Source organism: Haliaeetus albicilla, chromosome 22 (genome assembly GCF_947461875.1).
Source record: "Haliaeetus albicilla chromosome 22, bHalAlb1.1, whole genome shotgun sequence".
In the NCBI taxonomy this organism is placed as follows: domain Eukaryota; kingdom Metazoa; phylum Chordata; class Aves; order Accipitriformes; family Accipitridae; genus Haliaeetus; species Haliaeetus albicilla.
In genome coordinates this window covers 18,254,971-18,279,178 of record NC_091504.1, presented here as the reverse complement: position 1 = coordinate 18,279,178, position 24,208 = coordinate 18,254,971, and the positions used below count along the sequence as shown (strand labels likewise).

The 24,208-nt window shown below is 38.0% G+C and overlaps 1 protein-coding gene and 1 long non-coding RNA gene across 3 annotated transcripts in view; one reads left to right on the top strand and one right to left on the bottom strand.

Moving 5' to 3' along the window:
* Positions 1–675: 675 nt before the first annotated feature.
* Positions 676–24,208, top strand: part of BAIAP2L1 (BAR/IMD domain containing adaptor protein 2 like 1) — a 44,375-nt gene continuing 20,842 nt past the window's right edge. Inside the window, exons 1-3 of the mRNA XM_069810169.1 lie at positions 676–1,057; positions 10,498–10,573; positions 14,254–14,340. Coding sequence (XP_069666270.1) covers positions 1,007–1,057; positions 10,498–10,573; positions 14,254–14,340 — 214 coding nt within the window. The 5' untranslated portion in view covers positions 676–1,006. The remainder of the gene's footprint in view (positions 1,058–10,497; positions 10,574–14,253; positions 14,341–24,208) is intronic.
* Positions 5,895–22,756, bottom strand: LOC138690541 (uncharacterized). 2 transcript variants are annotated; one of them, XR_011329338.1, is made up of 3 exons: positions 22,450–22,756; positions 6,535–10,395; positions 5,895–6,396 (listed from the first exon to the last, which is right to left on the bottom strand). It is a non-coding gene; the product is annotated as an uncharacterized lncRNA (long non-coding RNA). The 2 variants fall into 2 exon arrangements; XR_011329337.1 differs by having other exon boundaries at positions 5,895–10,395.

The window sequence follows — 24,208 nt, the reverse complement described above, 5'->3', positions numbered from 1 at the left end:
AAGATTATGAAATTCCTACAAAGTCCTTCAAGATAGTGCTGGTATTACTTTATCAGAAGGACACTGCAACTAGCATACTTTAAATTAATCTCACAATCTCTGGACAATTTATGGTCCACAAAAATTTATAGCTTACCCCAGCTTCCCTCACACACACACACACCCCCCCCCATGAAGGCCTCATGAGTCATTTCACAGAGGAAAGACGACTGGGTGCACTGTGTTATTGGTGTATATTTAAGAGAAATAGACAACTTAAATGTGTAGCGCACAGCTCAGGTGGTGCACTGGACGGAGATTCAGGAGAAGGACGTTGCTGTCCCTGCCTGAGAGGCCCTGAGGCAACCCCCACGGCTCTCCCTCGCGTGGGGCTGCTGCGGAAGGGAGAAAGGGGACCATCCCCAGCCTCACTAGCACCGCTAGGGCGACACGAATTCATTCTGACACGACTAATTAATTAATTCTTACAGAACCCTCACTTAATTGCTGGGAGGAAGCGTTTACCTCCGACTTCGCCGGACACCCCCAGCAGAGCTGCCTCCTTGAAAGGGCCCTCCGAAGGGCCCAGGCTGCGCTCCGGCACAGAGGTGCTCCGCGGGGCCACGACGACCGGAGCGCCCAGGCCGTGGAGGAGAGGCTGGGCCCGGGCTCCTGTGAGCGGGAGGCGGGAAGGAGGAGGGGGGAGGGGAGGCGCCGCGGACGAAGCAGCAGGCGGCGGCAACTCAGGTAGAGGCGGCGCGGGCCGCCCGCCCTCCCCGCTGAGGCGAGGCGAGGCGAGGTGAGGCGATCCCCGCCGTTCCGCCCGCCGAGCCAGTCCTGCCGCGTCAGGCAGCCGCGGCCCCGCAGGCCCCGCCCCGGCGGCGCTGCCCGGCTGGTTCCACAAGTTTTTTGACAGTTTCTTAGCGGCCGAGGGAGAAGCCGAGTCTGCTGTGGCGGCGCTGGGCTGGGGCCGAGGCGCTCTCCGGAGGACGAAGCTCTTCCCACCGGCCGCCTCCCCGCCGGCACCATGTCTCGGGACCCCGAGGAGGTGAACAAGCTGACGGAGAGCACTTACAAAGTGAGTACGGGCCGGGGAGGGGGCTGCCCGCCGCCGCCGCCGCCTCGCCTGAGGAGACGACGGCCACCTTTGCCCCCGCTGGCCGGCACCGGCGGCGGCTGGGGCCGTTGGCCGCCCACCCACAGGCGAGGGCCGGCGGGAGGGCTCAGGGCAGCCTCGGCTCCTCACGCAGAAAGGGAGCAAACTTTATTTTGGGGTGGGTTGTTTTTTTTTCTTTCCCTCCCTTGTGAGTGATCTCGCCCGACCCGGTGTGTCAAAGACTGCTCGGTGCTCCCTCGTAAAGAACCCGAAGGGGCTCGGCGTGGAGGCGGCGGGAAGGCTCGGCTCCCCCCGCCGCGGTACGGCTGAGGTGGTGTGCGCCCCGGCCGCCTCCCGCCCGCGGCCCGAGCGCTGCGCCGGGAGGCGGCGGGGATTCGCCGCAGCCCCCCCCAGGGCGGGCACGACCGTGGCCCCGACCGCACGGGTTGGGCCGCTTTACAGCTGGGAGCGACAGCTCCGGGACAAGGCAGGCTTTAAGACTGGTTTCTCCCTCTCTAGCAGGCTCAGTTCTCCAGCGAGCCATAATTCCCTCAGTGTGTTGTAATGATAAGGTGGTTTGGAGATCGTGGTGGTTGTGGTCCTCCGCTTGAACCGTTTCTTCATACGGGTCGGAGCCTAAAAAAAGGCTTAACGCTGAATTAAGTTGCTTGCCTGCGTCCCGAGCTGAAAATCAGATTTATGATGGTACACCCTAGCACTGCCTCAAAGCACCGACTGGTGAGGGTAGTCTAATTTGAGTCAGTAGACTTAAACTTTCCAAAATGCCTTGTTATTTGTGGAATTAAAAATATTTTGCATGTGGGCACTAGACACTTGTTTTGAACTCTTTCTCTCTATAAACTCAGCCCTTCCAAAACACACCGATTCTAATTGGGCAAAATTCCCTTAAGAAACATACTTGGTTGAGTAGCAATAGCAATACTGGATCTGTACCTCATTCTGTATGTTGTGTTGTACTAGAAAAAGCACTTAAATTTGCAAATGCATTTAATCATGCAAATGAACTTACAGCTGCAATGCATTTGCAGCTTTGAGCCCAAAAGAGGGCTTTCTGGGGGATTGTTCTATTTTACTATTTACTAAATCTTACCAGTTTACTATTGAATGTTTTCATATTTCTGAAGATGTTGTTATCATTCAAAGGTCTCTAAAAACATTTACTGGAGTATTTTGCTGTTAGTTTTGTTGTTATCCATCACGCTTAAGTCAACTTTACTCCTTCAAGTAGTCCAGTTGTATTGGTGTCATGTTGTATTTGCTGTTTGGTTACTTTGGACTTGGATATCAAATTCATGCAAAACTACTGAAAAAAAATGAAACTACTTGGCTATGAATTTTGTCCTCTAGAATTGGTGCAGGTCATCTTAAACGGTCTGGTGCTTTTTGATATCAGTTATGTTCATGGCAAGGCCATAAGCAAACATAAATTCTGTTCTCTCAGAAGAGCAGCCTGTAAATACAGGCTCACAGAAGAGAAACCTGGGAAGTTGACTGTTCAGGGCTGTGCTGACAAAGGAATGTCCTGCCCTGTCTATTGACTTCCAGAATGTAGCTAAAACAGTTCTACAGAGGAGAGGGAAGAAAATTTCTTGTGTGTTTTAATGGATATAATGTAAAGTAGGCTTTAAAGGAATGACAGACCTCTAAATAAACAAAACCTTCCTTGTTGTTCAGTACTTACTTCCTGGGAAAATTTAGCCTTTTGTTTTGCTTTTTAAACTAATTTGAAGGGATACTTAAGACTGAAACAACCAGCAAAAACACAGTAATACAAAGTTAATGTTGATAGTGTGATGAAATGTCTTCTATGTGGGTATTTTGAGAGGTCTGGTATGTTGCATCACATAGCTAGTACTCACAGGCCTGGAAACCCTCCTGCCCTGCCCTCATTAAAAATTGAAACTTTATCCAGATAAGGTATAAAGGCTGCTTCAGATGGAGAATGGATTCTGGGTCTACTTTTAAAGCAGTTATTTCCATATCAAAGTTAAAATCTTGAAAATAGTTCTTTACTTCTTAAGGGCAGAGAGGACTAGCCTGTGTATTCAGCATTTGCTGTGACTGTAATCACAGCTCCCTCATCTAAAACAAATGAACACCTCTTTGTGCTCTGCTTTAGTCTGCATGGTGAGCATGCTCTCCTTTGTTTAATAATGCTCATGTAACTTCTACTCTTGCTGTGTACCATCCTAGCAATACAGTGCTTAAAACACCATGCTGGTATTGATAAAATCAGGAGCAGTGTTTGTGTTTCTCCTACCAATAAGAAGAAAGGCTTGGTCTGGGGAAACTAATTCAGTGTAGTGTAGTGATGGCATCTGTGTGCTGCAGGACCAAACACAGGCTTTTGACTTCTCAAAAAAAAATCAAATTTTGGGTGACCTGGAAAAATAATAGAAAATTAAATTGAATGCCTTGCTAGTCTGTTTTCGTGTTTTGTTTTGGTTTTTCTTTCTTACAGTGCTAATCCATTGGATTTATTAAATACGTAGTAACCTGTGTTATACAAAGCTTCAAAATATACTTACAGAAGTCATCAGGTGGCTAAGTAATGCCCTTGTATTTTTATCTTGTTCATCCTTTTTGCTGGCAACAACATTGGAAACAACATTTTTTAGCTAACCTGACTAAATAAACAACATAATCCACAAATACGTGTATGTGTGCACACAAAAATCAAGGTTGACATTTACTCTTTATGTAATACCTGAATAATCACTTTAATGCATGATAGGAATGGCACGTGCAAAATGAAGCCTAAGGGTGTGGAAGCCTATGACTAAAGAGGGCCACAGCCTCCCTTTTGCCAAGGAACTGCTGAGAGGTTCACTGGTATGACATTGCCCTGCCCTTGTAACTTACTGCAGTGGTGTGGCATGCTGTTGAGGGGACATTGTATGACCCCCTCACACACAGACTACGTCAGTTGGTAACACCAGGAAAGTTGTTATGTGTTTGTGTGTCACTGCAGCTCATACAGTTTCATTTCATCTGCTGTATATGGGGGAAAACTATTTGGCATCCAGCTATGATACACACAATACAGGGGAAAGGGGACAAAACAGGAAAGTACTGAGTTACAGACATGTCATTCTGTCTGTGTGGTCCAAGGGCTGGGCAGGCAGCTCGCATATTGCTCCTGTGGTTTGAGGTTTCCGGAGCTCTTGATAATAGCATGATAGCTGTAATTCATTGGTGTTGGTAATTGGATTTTAAAGATCTGTTTTTCTGTATTCAAGTAAATCTTACCCAGAAATTCTGATTATCAAACAAAGTGTAATTTAAAAAAAAAAAAAAAAAAACAAAAAAAAAAACACCAAACAACCACAAAACCCAACCACCAAAACAAACAAACAAAAAAACCCCAAACAACCCCACCTTCGTTTGTTCAATAGAGTGCTGTGTTTTCCTGAGGGGCATGCGTTCTCAACAGGGGCATGTAGAATTATTTTAGTAGGCTATATTGTTTTATCCTGGAAATATATCTGGTAAATTCAGTTTAAAGTCCTAAATTCCATGTTTCTGTATTTTAAAAAGACTTGCTATTAGATTAAACTCCCAGGCTTATTTACCAAAATTAAAATTAACCTATGGTCCTAGCAAATGCTGCAGTAAGGCAGTTGTCTTGTGTCACTGAAATATAAATCTAACTTGGGGGAAGAGGAGCCTTTGGGTGTTTGTGTATGTATAAAGTCCAGTTCTATCTTACTGCATATTATCTCTTTTGACCTTACTTAGTCTGTCCTGAGTCATGTGTTCATAACCTGAAAAAGTTTGTATTTGAAACATGCTGATGGATATGTATAAATGTTTCTCTGAAATAAGAAATGTTCCATCAAGCTGACTAATAATTAGTCATAAGAATTAGTCTTTTTGAATAAACACTGGCATCCTGATCTATTTTTTTCATTCTGTTAAACCTGTTCTAAAACAATATTAAGCTAACTTCCAACTGAGATAGCTTAACATGAGGTGTGTTGAGGGCTTAATTGTGCCCGTCTGAAACCGTATTGTGGATTTAAAAAGCTAAAGGAGGAGATGAAATGCAGTCATGTACAAAATGGTTCAAATACAGCAGAACACAGTATGATTTACTTTCTATAAAGCTTTTCGAATCTTCTCAAGTGGGTTCTCAGACATAGCGTAGCAACACTAAAGACTTTTTCCAAAAACTTAATTTTACTGTTTTCCAAATTGAGGAATAACAATTTAAATTATTAGTAGCTATACGAGGGTTAGCTATGAATAGCTATAGTGATGGTAATACGAGTAACGTTAGACATAAAGATCTACTTTTCTGTGCTAGTTCTATAATTTCAGATTTCTACCCAAATACAGTGTTATCCGCTCCGGCAAAAGTGCCTGCAGGATGTAAACTTGAAACTACAGGGAGTCTATGCATTGTTTAGTTGTATTCATACCTGCTGAGCTATTGTTCTGTGAGGTGTGTCTTTAAGTAAAAAGCAAAGCTGAGCACTTACAGGAAGGCACAATGGCTGTCATTTGTTTTGAAGATTAACGTTGTTTATATGACTGTCAGGAACTGCGGAAGATATAATACCTATACACAACAAGTGGAAATACAAGGCTTGTTCCTCTTCAGTCAGCTCCTTGCTACCAGGCTGGTTAACTCACATTGGTTTCATGTGGTGAAAGGCACATAGCAACTCCTACACCAGATTATATGAGTATTTAATGACTCAAATGACCAGAATAGGTTTCTCGTATGCTTTTTCTTGGAAGGTCGCTTTTGCCAACTCTAAAATTCTCTGCATAAAAAGATGTTTCTAGTTGCCTGTTTTGAAAGTGTTTCCCTTTATTTCCATTCATCCTAAATAATAGAAAGCTGGAGTATCTGATCATGCACCTCCTCTTCTCTTCTGGTTAATTATTCTGCTCATGAGAGGTAGTGTGTCACTAGAATATAGGACACTGGATTGACAATTAGGAGGGCGGGTGTGTGTCCCTCACTGTACAGGCAAATGATGTGTTGTGAACCACTTTGTCTCTCCCAGGTTTTTTCTTACTTTGTGGCGTCCATTTGGACAGAAGTTTTATTCCCATGTCTTTGTACGTGGCATCCCATGGCAGATAACAAGATTGTGATATTGTCTGAGACTTTTGACAATTTAAAATTAGTGGTTCTCTTGATCAGAAATTCTTCTTTGTTCGTCTGTCTCTACCTTTTTAGAAGTTTTGAGATCTAGCTTTAATGTATGACTTGCAGTTTTGCACTGGTGTTCAGTCCCACTCATTTTCATGACCTTTTCCTTGGACTGCAAGTAAAAGAAGCTGTAAAACTGTAAGACATCATAAGAAAAAACAGCTATACAAATTGATTTCTCAGTGGCTCTTTCCCCCTATAACTTCTGAAGCTGAACAAAATATTACAATCGCTTTAACTGATCTGAAATGTCTTGGAAATATCAAATTTATACCTGATCCTGAAGAGGGAGTTGCCAGTGACAGTCTCTCTTTTTGAAAAAGTGTGCTAGATATTTCTTCCTGGACAGTACTTCAAAGACAGCAACAGTGGTTTAACTGTATAAAAAGAGCACTAGAAGCACGGCCAGGTTTTCATTTGTTTAAGAATCTAGTCTTCAGTAGAAAGAAAAAAATACGTATTATGCTTCTTTCTAATGTTGAAGAGAGGAAAATCATCTAAGAATTATTTCATTAGATCATCTTGGAGACCCAGTGTTGGGGGGAAGCTAAATCTTTTAATTGAACACAAACCCTTAGGAAAGTGGATGAGCCTTGCACAGTGCTGTGAGGATCAGCTAACCATACCCTGGGTTAAACCAAGCAAATTCCAAAGGGGAATTTCCATTGCAAAGGTTTTTGCTGCTTCTCGGGCGTTCACGTCTAGAAACTGGTGCAGACACTTCTGCTAACAATCAACCACTGTGGCAGCGCAAAGGCTGAAAAACTTCCAGAGACTGCTTGGTCTAATGGGGAAAAGATCCATTAGTTGTATGCCTTCCAGCTACTGAAGGCACTGAGCTATAAATTGTTTCTTCATCTTTCCCAGCAGTTTTACATATATGTTGAGCAGATGTTGATGTACTGGAGCTCTTCCTCAGAGTTCTCTGTGTTTCAGTGGACCTGTTGTGTTTCCACAATGTGGTCTGTATCTGCTATACGTGAATACCCGATATATATCAAGTTGTCTAGTGAAAATAAAGAGCTATGGGGTCTGGCTTCAGAGAGGGGAGCTGTCGAGGGCTTTTTTTGTTGGGTTTTGTTCACTACTTCCTAAATGAAAACAACTAATGACAGAGGTGCAATCACTGTTTTCTGTTTGAAATCTGAATTAGAAGATGTCAAGAAAACTGGAATCTTAACCCCTGAATCCTTAAAAGAGTAATTTTAAAAATCAGTATTTCAAGACCAATAATTATTATGTCACCATTAGAATTTGGGGGTAGGTGGCAGTAAGGATTTTACTCTAAGTTTTTGTTGCGAGGAGCAGGGTAAGCAGGGACAGGAACTGTCTTTCGTCTTTCAAGAAAATTATTTCAGTATATGGATGCAATTCAAGGTGACATTGGGATTCTTACCTGCCATGGATACACACAGCTTCAACGTCATGTAGCCCTTTCTTCTCCCCCATATCCTTAGAATACAGGACTCTATCCTAATACAATCCCCTAGTTTACCTGGTTTTTTTTTTTCTTGTGATTCACTGACTCCATATATGCCAAGAGACGTCATCTTTAGTACACTGCCGGGAAGAAATGGCAAGAAGTTGGAATAGGAAGAGATAACTTACCTGTTGGAACAAAAGCCTCACAGTCACACTGCCTCAGATATGGCGACAGCAACAGAGGCACAGCAGCAGCATTTACAGTAGTAAATTAAAGAGTTGGGGTGGGAGGAGGGATGTTCCCAGACACTAGAGCTTGAAAATCCATACTGTTAAGTTGTTAGAATAGCCCTTGGCATTGTTGGCCCGACCTGAAACATGCTCTCCCAAATGATTTCTGGATGTGGTTTGTGAGTTAACACAAATCAAGGGCCTGGGGACAATAGGTAGTTCACCTGCAGTGATCATGTTTGGGTGGGTAAGAGTTTAATGGTATAGACCGGAAAACAATCCCAGTTGCATTTAATTTGTACAAATAAAGGCAGTAGGGGCTAGGTATTGTTGTTCTGTGTCTGCTTTTGATGTCATATATACTATACCAGTATCGGAACCTAACAGTTTTATATCTTTTTTCAATATTTATATTTTTTTACTCAACATGACTGTTAAAAGTATTATTGGTGAAATCTGGAGTTAATTTTTGTCTTCACTTTTTAAATTGACTGGAGTTCAGGTATAGCACTATATTTGAAAAATAATAATAAAATTCTGTCTGAATGACCTTGCCTGAAAATAAGACAAATGTGATAGTATTCCTGCCTTTTCTGGGTCCCTGTATGTACTAAATATAAATATTTTCATTCTGTTAGTAGTATAACAGACAAAAGCTTGATACTATTTCACTTGTCTTGTGTCTTGTATTTCTTGTAAACAGAAAGTGTCTGTTTTGAATTCCTTGAACTTGAAAGTTCTGCTGTGTGAACAGTATCTAGAAAGATGTGAGTTGTGTCATAAAAATAGTAAGAATAACAGAATGGTGTCTTTGGGTATCACATGACCTTCCTCTCATGACAATAAAATTTTACAGAGTAATGTCACAGCTATATCTTTGTTAGGAAGATTCTGGGAAAAGAAGGTCTAGAATCTGCAAAAACTTTTAAGGTTCTCCTCTATGAAAATAGAGGGCTTGTGTTAATTTTATTTTAAAAGAAAAAGCAAATATTCATTACCAAATTGTTCCTGAGACTTAGCAGCTGGTGTTATATGAAATTGTATTTTGTATGGAAGAGAGAAAAGAAAGGATTAGAACACTGTGGTTACTTGACTATTAAATGACCAGGCACATATGGCAAATTCTAGAATACTTGTTCAGCAGTGGTTATTTACATGCGTACAAAGGGAGTTTTGTTAAACAAACATGTCGCATCTTTAATTCAAATAGCGATTCTACCTGAAGAAACCAAGAAGCCGCCAAATAAGTGAAGCTCAGAGGGCTCTTTCAAACTTACTTAGCATTGTTCAGAAGTTAGCTGCAACATCCAATATCTTGGAATACTGCTATTTATGCTACATATATTTGAGACGTCTTAAAGGGCATGATTCTGAGGAGTGAATAACTACTGTGTTTATATCAGCATGTCATCTTTTTTCTTTTTTCAGTGCTCATAACAAGATAAAAGTAATTTTGGAATATTGATCTGTGGGGGAGGAGGGACAGTTACTGTCTTAGACCAGAAAGAGGGAAACTGAAGCTTTCCTATGTGTAGGGACAACTTGAACTTTGTGGGTGATTTTCCTTTTTGGAGCAGGCAAAAGCTTCTTCTCCTCAATTCTTCACCCCCCAACTTCGGGCAAATTCAAATTTGGATTCATAGTTCATGGCTTAACTTATTTTCTATTTTTTGCAAAGACTTGAAACTTTTCTGTTTAATGGTGTAGCTATTTTCTTGCACTGTGAAACTGCCAGTCACAATTTCTACCACTTCATCAGTTTATAGAATTTGCTAGGTATGAGAGTAGTCATGCTTGGAGCTGCTGGATTTCAGATTCTGGTTGTTTCAGCCAATAATTGTATTTAACGGCCAAAGCAGCTGCAGTAGATTTTTTTTTTTTAACTCCTTCTATTTAAATAAAGTCATCATTTTCATTTTCTTTCTGAAAGAACTACGACTTTGCACAATAAAAGGCAGCATTTTCAAACAAACAAACAAAAAAAGCCCAACAAATAAAATCCTAACTGATTTCCCTAAATGCTATCTGTAACTTAGAAAAGATTAATGAAGTGTTTAGTCTTCCCCTAATCAGATATCTGGTAAATTTATTTTCTTGTTTTCCTTTTCCCAGCATTTTTTTTTTTAATTTTTTTTTTTTCAGCGAGGGGCAGGGCAGGGAAGAGCTCAAATCTTGAACCGTTGTCAGAAAGTTCTTGTTATTATCTGACCTTATGAAACAAGTAGTGGATAAATGTTTTTCTCTTATTCTTATTTCACCATCACCTACCATAAAAGAAGGATCTGTACAAGCTTTTATCACATTCTTGACATCTTTTTGTATTATAAACAGCCAGATTCCTTTTCACCCTTATTGAAATAGGGGTTTTTTTCCAGTTTGTTGATCTTAAGAGCTCAGTTTCTTCTCCCTTCCATCCTTTTCTCTCCTCTTCCAAGTCATCTATTTTTCATCCATCCACAGACTCTTCAGATGTATGCTGTACCTATGAAACATAAAACTAGATCTAAGTAACACTGAGATAAATACTTTCATCCACTGTTGAATTGCCTTGGCTATAACACAAATTTTGTTTTCTGTTCACTAGAATGTTATGGAACAGTTCAATCCAGGACTGAGGAATTTAATAAATCTGGGGAAGAATTATGAAAAAGCTGTTAATGGTAAGTCTTCCAAATGCAAACTTTAGAAAGAATGTTGAATTTTAATATACATACTGGATATGAGGGTTGTGTATAAGCTTAATTTCCAAGTTGAACTTTGGGTGTGTCTAATTAGGAAAAAAAAAAAAAAAAAAAAGGCAAACACCCAAACATATGTACCTTCTCCCCCACCTTTTTTTTTTTTTTTTTTTTTTAAATTGTCCTGCAGAAGTTGCATCCCAAACACTTAGGCACAGAGCTACTGCAAAATAAATTGAACATAAAGTCTAATAACCCACATTAGAATAATAATATAAATGGAAAAAAACCCAAAGTTTTGCAAATTAGATGTTATCTTTTTTTTTCCCCTGGAAATATCTTCCAAAGATATTTTTTAGATCTGTTCCTGGTCACCTGTACACATCACTACCTAAGTAACCCTGTGGACAGAACAGCTTGAATGAGTAAGACTTGCAGGAGTGGATTATTATTTTTGTTTCTTGTCCATACTAAACCTGAGGATATCTTTTTAATGGAGTCAAAATTGGAATAAATAAATTTGAATCTAAAGACCCAGCCTCTCAAACTTTTTATAATGTGGTGGCTTACTTCCATTATTGACTTCACAGGAACTATCTATCTAAGAATGGGTTTCCAAGACTGGGCTCTAGATTCCCAAAGCTTATATTGTCAGACCTGCTAGAGCTTGCTCCGTTTCACCTATGCAGACCTGTTGAGCTGCTTGATACCATATTAAAGCAATGTAAAATCTCTCTAATTTCGCTTTGTTCAAGTCTGTGGTATGTCTTTCTCCTACCTGTAATCTAGTACTCTGAGAAATGTGATACTGCAGAAGTAGTGCATAGCCAAATAGACATTGAAATCTCTCTTCATGCAAATTTTAGACCAGGCTGGAGAAAAAGATAAAACCAAACCCTGCTGGAGATGAACATAGGGAATTGTTGACTTATTTGCAGTAATGCCTAACCTGATGGATTAACGTTGTAGTTACCTAATACCTAACCTAAGGGATTATAGGTAGTACCAGAAGTAATAACAAGTGTTTTCATGTTTGGTTGAAAGATTTTTATACCAGTTTCTGAGAGTTCTGCTTTTCACAAACTTTACTGTTGATACATTATATTATGCCTCTTTTAATTCAATTTGTCATCAGCAATTCACAATATAACTGCACAGCAGCGCCGGAGAGGCTGATAGGCGTTGTATTCAAGCACGTTTGCCTTTTAAGACTGGCTGATAAAGCATATCTAGTGTGAATGCTTAATTTCAAATGAATAAATGTTTACAACGTTGCAACAACTGTTGAGAAACTACCTTAAAGTCATCTTTGGACTCTGATAATTGTTAATCTTTTCTCTATAAATTCTGAGTTGTATAAATAGATGTGTAACAAGGAGTAAATACTCTGTTGCTAAACAAATACTTTGCAGCTTTCCAAACAAGTCAGAGTAGACTGACAAAGAACATAAACTATCAGAAGTTCTTGTGAGTTTTATAACGTATTCTTATACATTTTGAGGATAAAAGGTCAAAACTCCTTTTCTGCAGAAGTAGTTTACTAGCCATAGTACTGGTGAAGAGACTATACAAGTGGAGTTCTTGATTTTAGCTTGGTTAGCACAGATGAAATTGCACATTTTCTTCCTTTTTGTTTAGTGCCTGTATTAGGATAAAAGATTGACTTGGGGGGGTATCTTGAGAAAACATTAGATAGGAAGAGTTGGCATGGCAGAAGATCTTTGTGTATGGGTGGCATACTGCTCCATCAGTAGCACCAGTATAATTCTGCGCAGAAAGTTTGACTATAGAGCACCTATGAGATGCTGCTTAGACAGAAATTACTCTTGTGTAATGCAACAGAGCCTCAAAAAGAATCTTTGTTTCATTTGGAAGAGTTTCAGGCTTCTCAGTGAATACACTGTTAGGTAACCAAAGATGTCACCTTTGCTAGTAAAAACTGTAAAATACAGACCTAAAATACTATAATTGGCAATTGCCAATTATATTCCTCTCAGAAAAAAGTATTCTAAAGTCAACAGTGAGAGTCTGCTTAGCTTCCACTTTAGGTTAAAAATGTACTAATACAAAAAATTATGAAAATCTTACTTCAGTAAGTATTTTTCCCTGCCTTTCAATAAAAGCTTGCTAGTTTGGTTTGGGTTTGGTTTTTTTTTTTTTTGTGGTGTGCAGATCAGTTCTAGATACTGTGAGGATACAAGGCAACCACTGTAGATCTACTACATACGTCAAATGTTTCTCACTGCTGGCCTCCCTGCAGTTTGAATCTTGATGTTTCTGCGTTCATTCTAGCAAAACTGGCTTTGCTGTTTAAATCGGCTATAACCAGGAAATGATTAACTGAGAATAACTGACGCCTCAGTGATATATATTAAGAGCTTATTGGTTCCTGTAAAACTGGATTTGAACTATAAACAATAAAAGGGGGGGAACTGTCGGGGGGGGGGCGGGCATGGAGAAGATAAGCATCCAAGTGTTAACTAGGGTCTGTCTTTTTTGGTTGGGAATGTTAAACTTTCAGGTTTCTTCCTAAACTGTATATGTGCCTGTTGCCTGAGATTTTTATTGCTTAAAGTACTTGGAATACAGATTTCTCTGCCATCCTGAGTTCAGTGACGAAGATAAAAGTAGGCATTTTCCTGGAGTGTCAAAATAACTCTGTGCAGAAATTGTACATATCAATGCTAATTTTCCATGTGTGTCTAAGAAACCAGAGATCTTCCAACATTTAAGCTCACTAAGTTGTTGAACAATAATTTATAATAATCTCAGGAACATTGATGAGATGTTGAAAATTGAGAAAAGCATGCCAAATGGGTTATCTCCATAACCTGAACATCATCTTTCAGAGACTTGATTCTTGAAGTTTTAGCATTTAAGGCCTAAAATTTCCTTAAAGTGGAAAAGTTGGTGTTTGTATGTAGAATCCTCAGATTTCATTGTATTGTTCTGAAAAGAAATCATATTTGTAATTGCAGTATACGATGACTGTACAGTGTTATCCGTAATGGTAATTTTTAGGAGTGGTTGTATCAGATGTATTAAGCCTTTCACATTTCACTTTTCTTTTAAATATATCCCACCTGGCGAACTGTATTTCATCATAGTTTTTTTTGAAGTGAGTTACTCTCTCAGCCAACTTAAACAGTAAGTGATGATTTGCTTTTGAAGGGCTCCATGTCTCCTTGTTGCAATTGTAGGTCCATTGTCTCATGGCCAGTAGCCATTTCTCAGATCAGTGGTCTGGCTGGCCAATACGGGGCAGAGACCTTGGCATTTTGAGTATCTTTGGGATTGCATTTTGCTTTTTTCCAACAGTTTTATCTGTACCAAGGAATTTTGTTATGTCCTGACCAATGGCTTATGGCTAAACCTACCCACTGGACACTCATTGCTCCTGGATATGCATGAAAGTTGGAACTGAATAACAGGCTGAAACTTCAGTAATATATTCTGCTGTTCTATCTTTGTTACCTGGTTTCACAAATCAGCAGGTAGCACAGGGACTTGTGTAACTTTCTCTGATAGCAGAATTTCCTTATTGCCATATACCCCTTCTTCCTTACTATGTGCCCTAGATTACAGGATTTCATAGGATAATAGATTAATGAAAATGGAAAATACTTTGATTTTTTTTAACAACTTTTTTTCTTTCCCCCCAGCTATGGTAGTGGCTGGAAGAGCATATTATGATAGTCTTGCAAAGATTGGGGATATATCAGCTGATTCTCCCGTTTCTAAAGAACTAGGTAAGTGAAATCTCAGTTTTAAAAATTACTTCAAAATATAAACTTTATTTTTGTTTTCCTGCTGGCAGTTCGCAGAACTAATATGAAGTAGAGAAGGATCGGGGAAAAAGTGCGTTTTACTCTTAAATAACACATAAGTGGAAGGAATTAGATTCCTTTAAGGTCTATTATTTTTTAAGACACTTTTGTGAATATATTTCTGCCTATGCATCCAAAAGCATGTATTTTATTTTTTTAAGATCACATAATTCTATGATAAATAGATATGGAAAAATGTGTAGCTTGATTTTTTTTTTTAGTACAGAGATGAATGTTGAAATATTTCTGCAACAGAATATTGGTATGAGGAGTCCTAGCGTATGACAGCAGTTCTAAACTAAAACAATATTCTGGATGAGTTCCACTGTGAAGAGTTTAGTTCTACTTCAGTATTTTTGATCAAGTATATCACTAAAAGTTTGCAGATGCATTATTTTCCAGTTGAGCTTTTGAAAGAGAAATTGTAGAGTCAAAGATGTAGTACATTTACATTAATGTAAAATTAATCCAAGTTCTGTACTTTTCTGAAAATAATTTGTGAATTTTTGAAAGATTGTCATCAGTACTTCATTTTGTATTCCTTTGGCTGGCATTGAAATGATACTGCTCAATCTACAAAAGTGAAGTTGGCATCAATCAAAGTATTTGTAACATTTCTGACAAAAGATTCCAATATCACTACAAAACAAAGAAGCAGGAACTATACTGTAAATAGGAAACCTTTGTTTAAAGCCTTTATTTGCTTTTTGACAAAAATAACTTGATAAAGTGTCTTGTCTCTGAACTTTTGATTATGGGCAATGTAGGACTTTTTCAGTGATGTAACATGCATCTGCTCCTGTAACTCACAATAGTATGTTAATTCGGCTGATTAAAAAGGATGGTTTTAGTAAATGTGTTCTTAATGATTCTACTGAAGCAGAATTGAGGGCAAATATTCTTCTTGAATGGTGGCCACTGGTTTCTATGTGCCTGCATACATTTTTGATTTGTTCTGAAACCACTTTTGTGTGAGTGTTAACATTCTCTGTTGAAAGTTGGGAGCGGCAGAACAGCAAACAGTACAAAGCAAACAGTCCTAATGTAGTTGCTTTCTGTATTTGCTTTGCAGGTTGTTTACAGAAAGCAGAGTTGCTGGTTTCAAACTATAGAACAAAAGTATGAGAAAGTTGAAAGTAATAACCATACAGAGTCTTATAAAAATATCAACAAATGCATAATTACAATTTTTGCAATCGAGCAGTTGGTCAAATGCATGGAAGTAATCTATTTATTGAACTTTGTATGACTGTGGGATATTGTCTGCTTGTTTGCAGATATTGTCATTGGGTAGTCTTGAGCTGAATTCTGAAAATAACTGGTTTTTCCTATTATTGGGGACAATACAGAATTGTGATTGAAAATATAATTTTGTTTAACTATAAATTCTTCCCTGCAATTATAAACTTTTTTCTAGATATACTGTATTGAGAAAACATGGCCTTCTTCAGGGTCAGGCTTCTAACACTGCTTTCTGTTCATCTTCTACTTAAACCGTTACTGTAGAAAAATTTTTCTTCTTGAGGAAAACAGCAACTCTGGATTTCTTCCAGCATAACTCTGATAGATACTTAATTTAGAGATAAGGAAAGTCAATGAACATTGGAAAAGGCAGGATAATGTGGTTAGGAGTCCGAGAGAGATCATTTGCATTTTCTTGAAAAAGTCTTAATAGTTCTGAAGCTGGGCTACAATACTGAACTATTCAGCAAAGTAATATGATACACCCCAGATGCCTCTAAAAGTATCTTTGCTTAAAAAGGGGGGAAAAAAAAAGATAAATACTGCACCTTTTAGTATTTTTAAAATACTAAGAAGCATGTTGAGCAGTATCAGATGTGTAAAGACTAGATCAAATTTTGCTGTGATTTTTTGCTTGTTTGTGGACCCTATTAACCTTAGTGGAGTTACCATAGGTGCAGCCCACTGTGGAATTGTCTCTTCTGTGAGTTCCTTTAGACTTGCCAAAAGACATGTTATTGACCACTAACAGCTCTGTCATGCATAATACTGATGTAATCTTTGCCAAGAAAGAGGTCAGTAGTCACCAGTTAAGTTTTGTGATATGCTTGTGAACTGCTTTTCTGGAATGTATTCTCCTGAGCATCAAGTAAGCTGACACACTAGCTTGTTTTATAAGAGCAACAGTCTAAAGACTGGCAAAGAAGCAGAGAGGAGCAAGTTCCAGAATTTTCTGTGTGCGTGTTATCTGGAATATTTCTGTAACTTTTTACTTTTCTCTTGCTTAATATTATATTATAAGGCCTCTTCCTGTATCCTGTATTAACTGAAATAAATAGCAACATTCCCACAGATGTCAGTAGTAGATCATTACATTTTTTTAATACTTAAGATGTTATTCTGACTCTTCACAATGAACTACATAAACCAACAATGGCCAAGTTCTAAATGGTTTTGGAGTGCCTTAATATTAAGAGCACCACTTGAGGTACTACAGTGGTCTGGATTTCTAGTGTTCAGGTCTTTGGACAACAAGAAAATGTAAATGTGTTTATTTGAGTAATAAAAAATTGAAACATCCAATGTAAATATTTAAACTAATCTTGAAACTGACCTGTTTAAAAACAAACAAGCCCCTCCCCTCCATGGCTTACCAATTTAACCACAGTCAGGACAGTTGGCTCATAAGCCATCCATAGATGGCAAGACTTCATAGGAGTCAGAAATCCCTGGTGCTTTTTTTTTTACCTCATTGTATCATCTACAGCAGAAATGAAGGGAAAGCATATCTGCCAATTAATTATGTTTGATTCGTCTTAAACGTACATGCCTCCTCCATTAGCTTTGTGTTTCATCCATTAGCCTTTAGGTACTTCTTGGCTGTAAAAGAAGGTGTTAAAACAAGATTCCTCCCTTTTCCCCTTTCTCCGATAGTTACATATAAAGCTGTAACTTTTGCAGGCACAGTTCATATTAAAATCAGTTTTCTGAATAATGAACAGGGGAATGAGGCAGGAACCAAGGTTTCAGGTGCTTCCTGTAGCAACTTCACCGTTAGTAGTGGCAGATGAAAAATTATGTATTACTCTAAATTCAGTCATGTTGCATTAAACTTCTTGCACATAATTATGAAAGGACTACAAGGCTCAGATGGCTAAAATGCAATATTCTTTAGAATTCATGGAGAATCTTTACTTGAATATTGCACTGAGTCATTTTACAGTTCAAACCCAAACCTGCTGGGTGACGTAGAGCATATTTACTGCCAAGTCTGATGTAAAGATTTGTATCAAAAACACAGTCAATCCTTCCTTCTCATAAGGAAACACAGAACATGGTCTTCCTGTAATAACGACACTAAAATGGATACCAACCCCAAAGCAGGGTAGAAACAGAAATGGAAAAGAAATAGGGAAAAAAAAAATTAAGTAGAGGTTAAAATGCATAGAGGTTGGAGAAGTAGTGGGGAAAAAAATCAAGTAAAAATGTCAGAAAATGCTCTCTTCTATCAAATGAGATTGGAGCAGAAGACGGAAACAAGAGAATGAAATGGAAAATTGGATATTCCAGCCGATTCAGAGCTTTTGTACTACATATCTGTATCTTTCAAGTCTGATTGAAGCTCTCTATATTACTTTAATACAGAATAACTTAATATGAGTAAGTTAAGGAAGTAGAAGAATATACTGCCTTCATAATACAAACCTTATGAATAAGGGATAAGTTGATGTAGGTCAACATTCTTTCTAATTTTTTACTTCCCTAAATTTCTAAGCTTGTAGTCCCTCAGACTTGGCTACACGAGTATTTAGGAACATAAGCTGAATTTATGTAGTTTGGGTTATTCTGCAATATGGAATTTGCATACCTTTCTTTTCTAGGCACCTTTTGGAAATCCCACTAGGTAGAAAAGATAAGAAACAAGAAACTGCACATTTTAAAATGTTAAGATTTCAAACTATTCAAATTTAAGCATACCACATCACAATAAAATTTGGGGTTTCAATAATGCACTAAAAATAATTTAATGTAGATACTATACCACTGATACAGTGTTAAAACAGTAACTTTCATGATGTGTTGCTCATCTTTTTTTGTCTTGCCCAAAATATGAGTTTATGAGGCTTTGTTTTAATAATTTTTAATGCTTATAATTTTAAAACTCTCTCCTAGTAACACAGGCTGTCTTTGTAGCCTTCACTTGCTCAAGGAATCAGGAAGTTATTTCCTGCTCGCTCACTGAACACTACTTCTCACGTCTTCCCAACCATCCTCTTTAGCACCTGTCAGTTATTGTAGCTACAACTCATTTATTGTATTGTGGGTGTAAAGTCCCAATTTGTTTGTTGTGTGGCAACTGTATCTATAGCAGTCGCCCACAATTAAATTATGGGTCTGTACCTAAAGCTTATTGCTCAAGAACTAATAAGTGTAAATTATTCATTGCTTGTCAAAATATAAAAAGCCAAATTGTAAGAAAAATATTACATGGTGTGGTCTTGACCAATTGAACTAAGTTGCAGAAGTTCAGCATGTTAAAAGGAAAACAGAGGAGACAAAGTCTCTTCCCTAATCTAACCAAGACTGATATTTAAAGATTACTCTTATAGGCTTTTTTTCATAGTCTCATTCTGTTAAAACTTATCTGGAAACAAGTATGCAAAAGCTTATGCTCATCTACAGTCTGAAATGTAAGACTATGGAAGAAATTGGGTTCTTCTCAGGAGAAATATTCTGGTTAAAAACCCCTATGGGTAATCTAGAGAAGCAAATATTGGACTAAAAGATTGCTCTGTTGTGGTAGTCACAAGACAGGGAGAAGTGGGGAGACAAAACCTGAAAACTCCTAATGGTGTGCGTAGTAATTGGAATTCTTGCCTGACAGAGGATGAGCCCTGAACAAAAGAGAGGACTGTGCTTTGGGTCTAAAAGACAGTATTTGAACGTATTCACAAAATGGAGGTTTGCTCATAAAGTGGTGTAATTTTAAAGGTCTCCACAACTTTGTCATGCTTTGTAAAATACAAAATTTCAATTGTGAATTGATATAGTAATACACATGGTATTATAGTAATCACAGTAATACTATGATGTGGATAACTGGGGGCAGCAGTTCTCTATGTGCACTTTTTTTTTTTTTTTTTTTTTTTTTTTTGAGAGCCCTTATACTTCTCTGCAGTTAGCCAAATGCCTATAGTTACTGGGGTAACTGCATATTGGTTTGAGAGTCAAGGTTGATAAACCATTGGTCAGTTAAGAGAATAAGCTAATGATTAGTGAATAGGCCTGCAATTTATCCAATAGTTGCCATTTCTTATGAATCTGGATGAGTAAGCTAGTAAGTTAGAGCTCTTGAGTAGCATCTAACAGAATCACAGACAGCCTTTGGTAACTGTTTTCTAGCTTTTATTTAAAGCAGACTAACAATTTGATAATAATGTAAATTTAATACCAATTAGTAGTGTGACGTTCAATCTATATAAAGTTCTGATTTTTTTTTTCAGTGATAACCACTTCATTTTACATTTGCAACTAAGAGAAACCGTGTGGACTTTTCTCTCTTTCCTCATTTCTATTTGCAGAAATGAGAGATTTTCTGTATCAGAAACTGTGAGCTTTGTGGCCAAGTCATATAGAAAAATTTTTGGAACTGAATTGGAAAAATTCTTATTTTGCAAAAAAGAACATATCTCTTTGCTGAAAAAATTCTAATCAGACTGTAATGTAAGGCAATACTGTCTTTTTAAAATGCTGTCTTGCACATATTTGTCATTCAAAACTGTCTGTTTCCTTCCTGATTAATAAGCAAAATTGCCACTTGAGCAGGTACTTTTCAAAGCTATAGCTCTCTGTTGCTACTTCTGTGATGCAGCACTTCAGTGTCACTCTCACTGTTGAGAAAGCCAAGCAGAAAAAGAGAAAATTCCATCATTTACGAAAAATGTAGCTAGTTGCACTTCCAATTAAAAGGGGTGTGGGGGGTGGCAGAGTTGTTGGCTTATGTTAGCATATAAATTGACCCTTTCGGCTGGAATCACTCCTATTTCACCTGTCTTAGAAAGATGACATGTAGCACCCTTCCCTTCATTGGCTAATTTAAACTAAAAAGCTCTGTCATCTTGTCCCATTTTACTTACTGCGTCAGTGTTGTCTCTTCTATAGTATAAATGTTCTGCTTTTGGAATAGATTATGTTGGAGAGAAAGGCAAGTGAACTGTGCCAGCAACTACAGAACCCCTTTAGCACCTCATCTGGTGGAAACTTCTGGGAAACTAGCTTAGAGGCTGCAGTTTAAGTAGTTAGCGTATCCGGCCAGCTTTTCCTATGGAGCATTAATAAAACACTCTTCTTCTATATTTATAATGAAATTGCATTGGAAGAAGCCACTCCATTCTTTTCTTATAAAGGAGAGTGCACAGAGAGCTATCTTGAAAAGGAAATACTAAGTAGTCATGTGTTTTTTCAGGAGTGAGGTTTCGTATCTTCTAATTTTACAATAACACCTGGGGCTTGTGCTATATAGACCTCCAGTCACCTATAAGAAAGATGGAAGGAGATGAGCCAGCCTTTCTAGATACTTCTTTTCTAGAAAGAAAAACTTAAGTCTTAGATTCTTAAATATGAAAAACTTAACTCCACATCTAATAATTTGCCTGACCATCTATTGCAGAGCTATTGGAAGCTGTATATATTCACTGATTAGTAAATCAATTTAACTACTCAGTTATTCATAAGCATGTGCCCTGCCAATGGCCTGGCAAAAAGCTCCTGCAAGTCAATATTCATCAACGGTGGAGAATACTTGGCACTGTGCTATTAATAAACCAAAAGAAAGGCAAGAGAAACCTGTTACCATGTTGATATCCAGAACCATAATTAACAAATAAACAAAAATTACAAAGCAGTAAATAATCAGTGAAGAAGGCTGCTGCAAAACATGTCCTGGACAGTGAGTGATTAGGTGGCATCACACAATGAAGCTGAACAGTCGTTAGCTTAAGATCTTTTGGTGGTTGTTGTTTTTAAGTTCTATAATCTTTCCCTGCTTGATTCTACCAAGAAATGGAGTGAACAAGAGGTGGGTTTGCTATTAAACACAAAGAATGTAAATGCTTAAAAACGGACACTGCAGCTTGTTTTTATAGGACTACCCCCAAAAAGTTTGTTCTGTATACAATTATGTTGTTGTAACTTCTGTTACGAAGGCTTCCAGATAAGGTGCAAATTTTCTGGTTCCAGAAATGGCTGAAGTGAGGAAGAGAATATGAAAATACACAAGGCTTTTGGGGAACAATTGCAGTAGCACCAGGGGAAGAAAAGACAGATATTGATATGACTTTAGTGATATTTTTCCAGTTATTTTTTTGCAGATTAAATTCTAGATAATTGGTCATATTTCTCAGTCAATATCAGTATTTATTCTTTTTTTTTTCTTCCTCACAGCAACCAGTAAACTGAAGCTGAATATCCTGATTTTAGTGATAAGATATGGGTATAACACTCTTACAGTATATAGCCCTGAATTTCTCAGGGTGGTTAACTTAAAAATTCATAGGTGGTACTGGCAGTGCTGTTCCTTGTGATGCATCATTATAGTGTTACAGCTATGACACCAGTGCATGTGTCTTTGCACCTGCTACTGTAAGCACACCTACTTGTGTACAATGACTCTGGAGTTTAGCACAGAACATCCATAATGATACATGTGACTACACCCTTGAGGGAAAAATCAGATATTCAAAACACCTACAGTGAGTGTGTACTCGATATCTTCATGCTATGCCTCAAAGGCCTGAGAAAATAGCAAAAATACTATGAAGGGCATCCTTAAAGATTTTCTGACTATATCGAAACAGTTAAATTTCACATGAGTCTCATAGGTAGCGAAGAAATCTTTCATCTTGCAGTGGAAATCCTGGAAAGTACGCGCTGAACTTCACCTGTGGTGTACATGCAGTGTTTTCTAGATTGTAGGTAGTGCCTGTCTAGAAAAGAGTCGTTTGGAAGTGAGAGAACTGGCATTCTGTGTGCACGGCAAGTGTGTGTTCCCCAGCAGTTCTTTCAACTTACCCAAACATAGTACAATCGCAAGGTGCTGGGGCTAGTATAACAGGCAGGAGGCCGTTCTCTCTCAGCTGATGCTTAGCAATCATAGTTTTTCTTCACCACCACCCCCAGATATGTTTGTTGGCAAAGAAATAAGCCTGAGAGCCTGTGTAGAGAAAATATACTTAGTTGTCTTCTCTGAGAGAAACTGATGGAAAACGGAAAGTAAATGACAACATTGCAAAGAAAATGACATCATATATATAACTAGCTTGTAAATCCTTTAACCAAAGGTCTAACTATATTTTGTATGTACAGTCAGCTCTTCCTGATGTATTATTTCTAAACAAAAAAAATACATTATCAGTTGTAGATGTCATTAACGTTCCTAAGGTGGGGGGAACCAAAACTAGTTGTCTTGGACTTCTGAGAAAGACTCTTCTCAAAACTTTCAGCTCAATTTGGGTGTGAAGTTTTTTTGGGGGGGGGGGGGGGGGGGGGGAACACTGCTACGACTGTGAAACTCGGTGGCCATTTCAAAGTGCTGTAATAAAAATTGCAGTGATTCCTTGCATTTTACTGAATTTCATGTAACATTTTTAATGATAACTTTAAATATTTATCCTCTCTAGTATTGGAAACCCATAAGGAACTTCAGTTTTTGCTGTTTAGCATGATTTGTTTGTTCCAGTCCTGCTGAAAAACTGAGATTAGCTCTGTTGTATGATCGTCCCTAACTAATTGCCCAAAACCAGCAGGGCTTCACACAGGCAAGTTCAGGCTTGTGGTTGTACTGTAACTTACTTTCTTTGCACCTGTCTTGTGTAAGGATTACAAGTCACTTGTTTAACACCATTGCAGCTCAAGTATGACAAACTATTGTATATATGGCTTTCAAAGCCCTATGAAAGATCAGTCTCTGACATACATACCTTAATATATTGTGGTTTTATATAATTGGGTAAAAAAATAAATGCCTGCAGCAGTCTTTATATATATTAGTAATGGAGTAACAGGTGGAAAAACAAGTTTGCCACTTTTCATGCATTATTTATGTGGCATATGCTTTTCCTTGCCTTTTTTTAACATTAAAATTTAGTTACTATGCTTACCAATCATCTGAAACAAGATGAATATTTCATGTTAATTAACATCTGTTCAATGATATAGTAGGTTTACAAAAATTCTAATCTGAATTTTTTTGACTAGGAGATCAAAACCGCTTGGGAGAGAAAGGGGAATTAGACTAGTGACTAACTTCGCTAAAACTGTAATAAAGTCACATTCTCTTTAAAATATAATGTAAGCTAATATTTTTGTTCTGTTTAAAATTGTAAAATAGGAGTATCATACCAAGAACAAACTCAGAATAACTGGGAATTGTAATGGTCTTGAGAATCTCTTAAGTATTCAGTCTTGTAAAGACTTATGTGGGAATAGTTAATTTATGAACAGTTCATTGTCCACTTCATAGCATGTAGTGCATTGTATGAATTTTGTAGTAGTTCTTAAAATCACTTGTATCAAGCTGAATGAATTTGGCATTAATTTTAGTCTAAGTAGAGTATATTTTAAAAGCAAGTTGATCCTTGGGTTTAACTGAATATGGCTTTTTTTTCAATATATATAAACAGTCATAGACTTTCTGAGATATAAAGAGCTCAGGAGTTCTTTGTATCTTTTAATACTTAAATATGCCAAAATTTAAAAAAAAAACAAACATAATTTTAATTCAAGTAATTTTAGTTCTGTCTTCTGTATTGGGAAAGTACTTCATTATGCA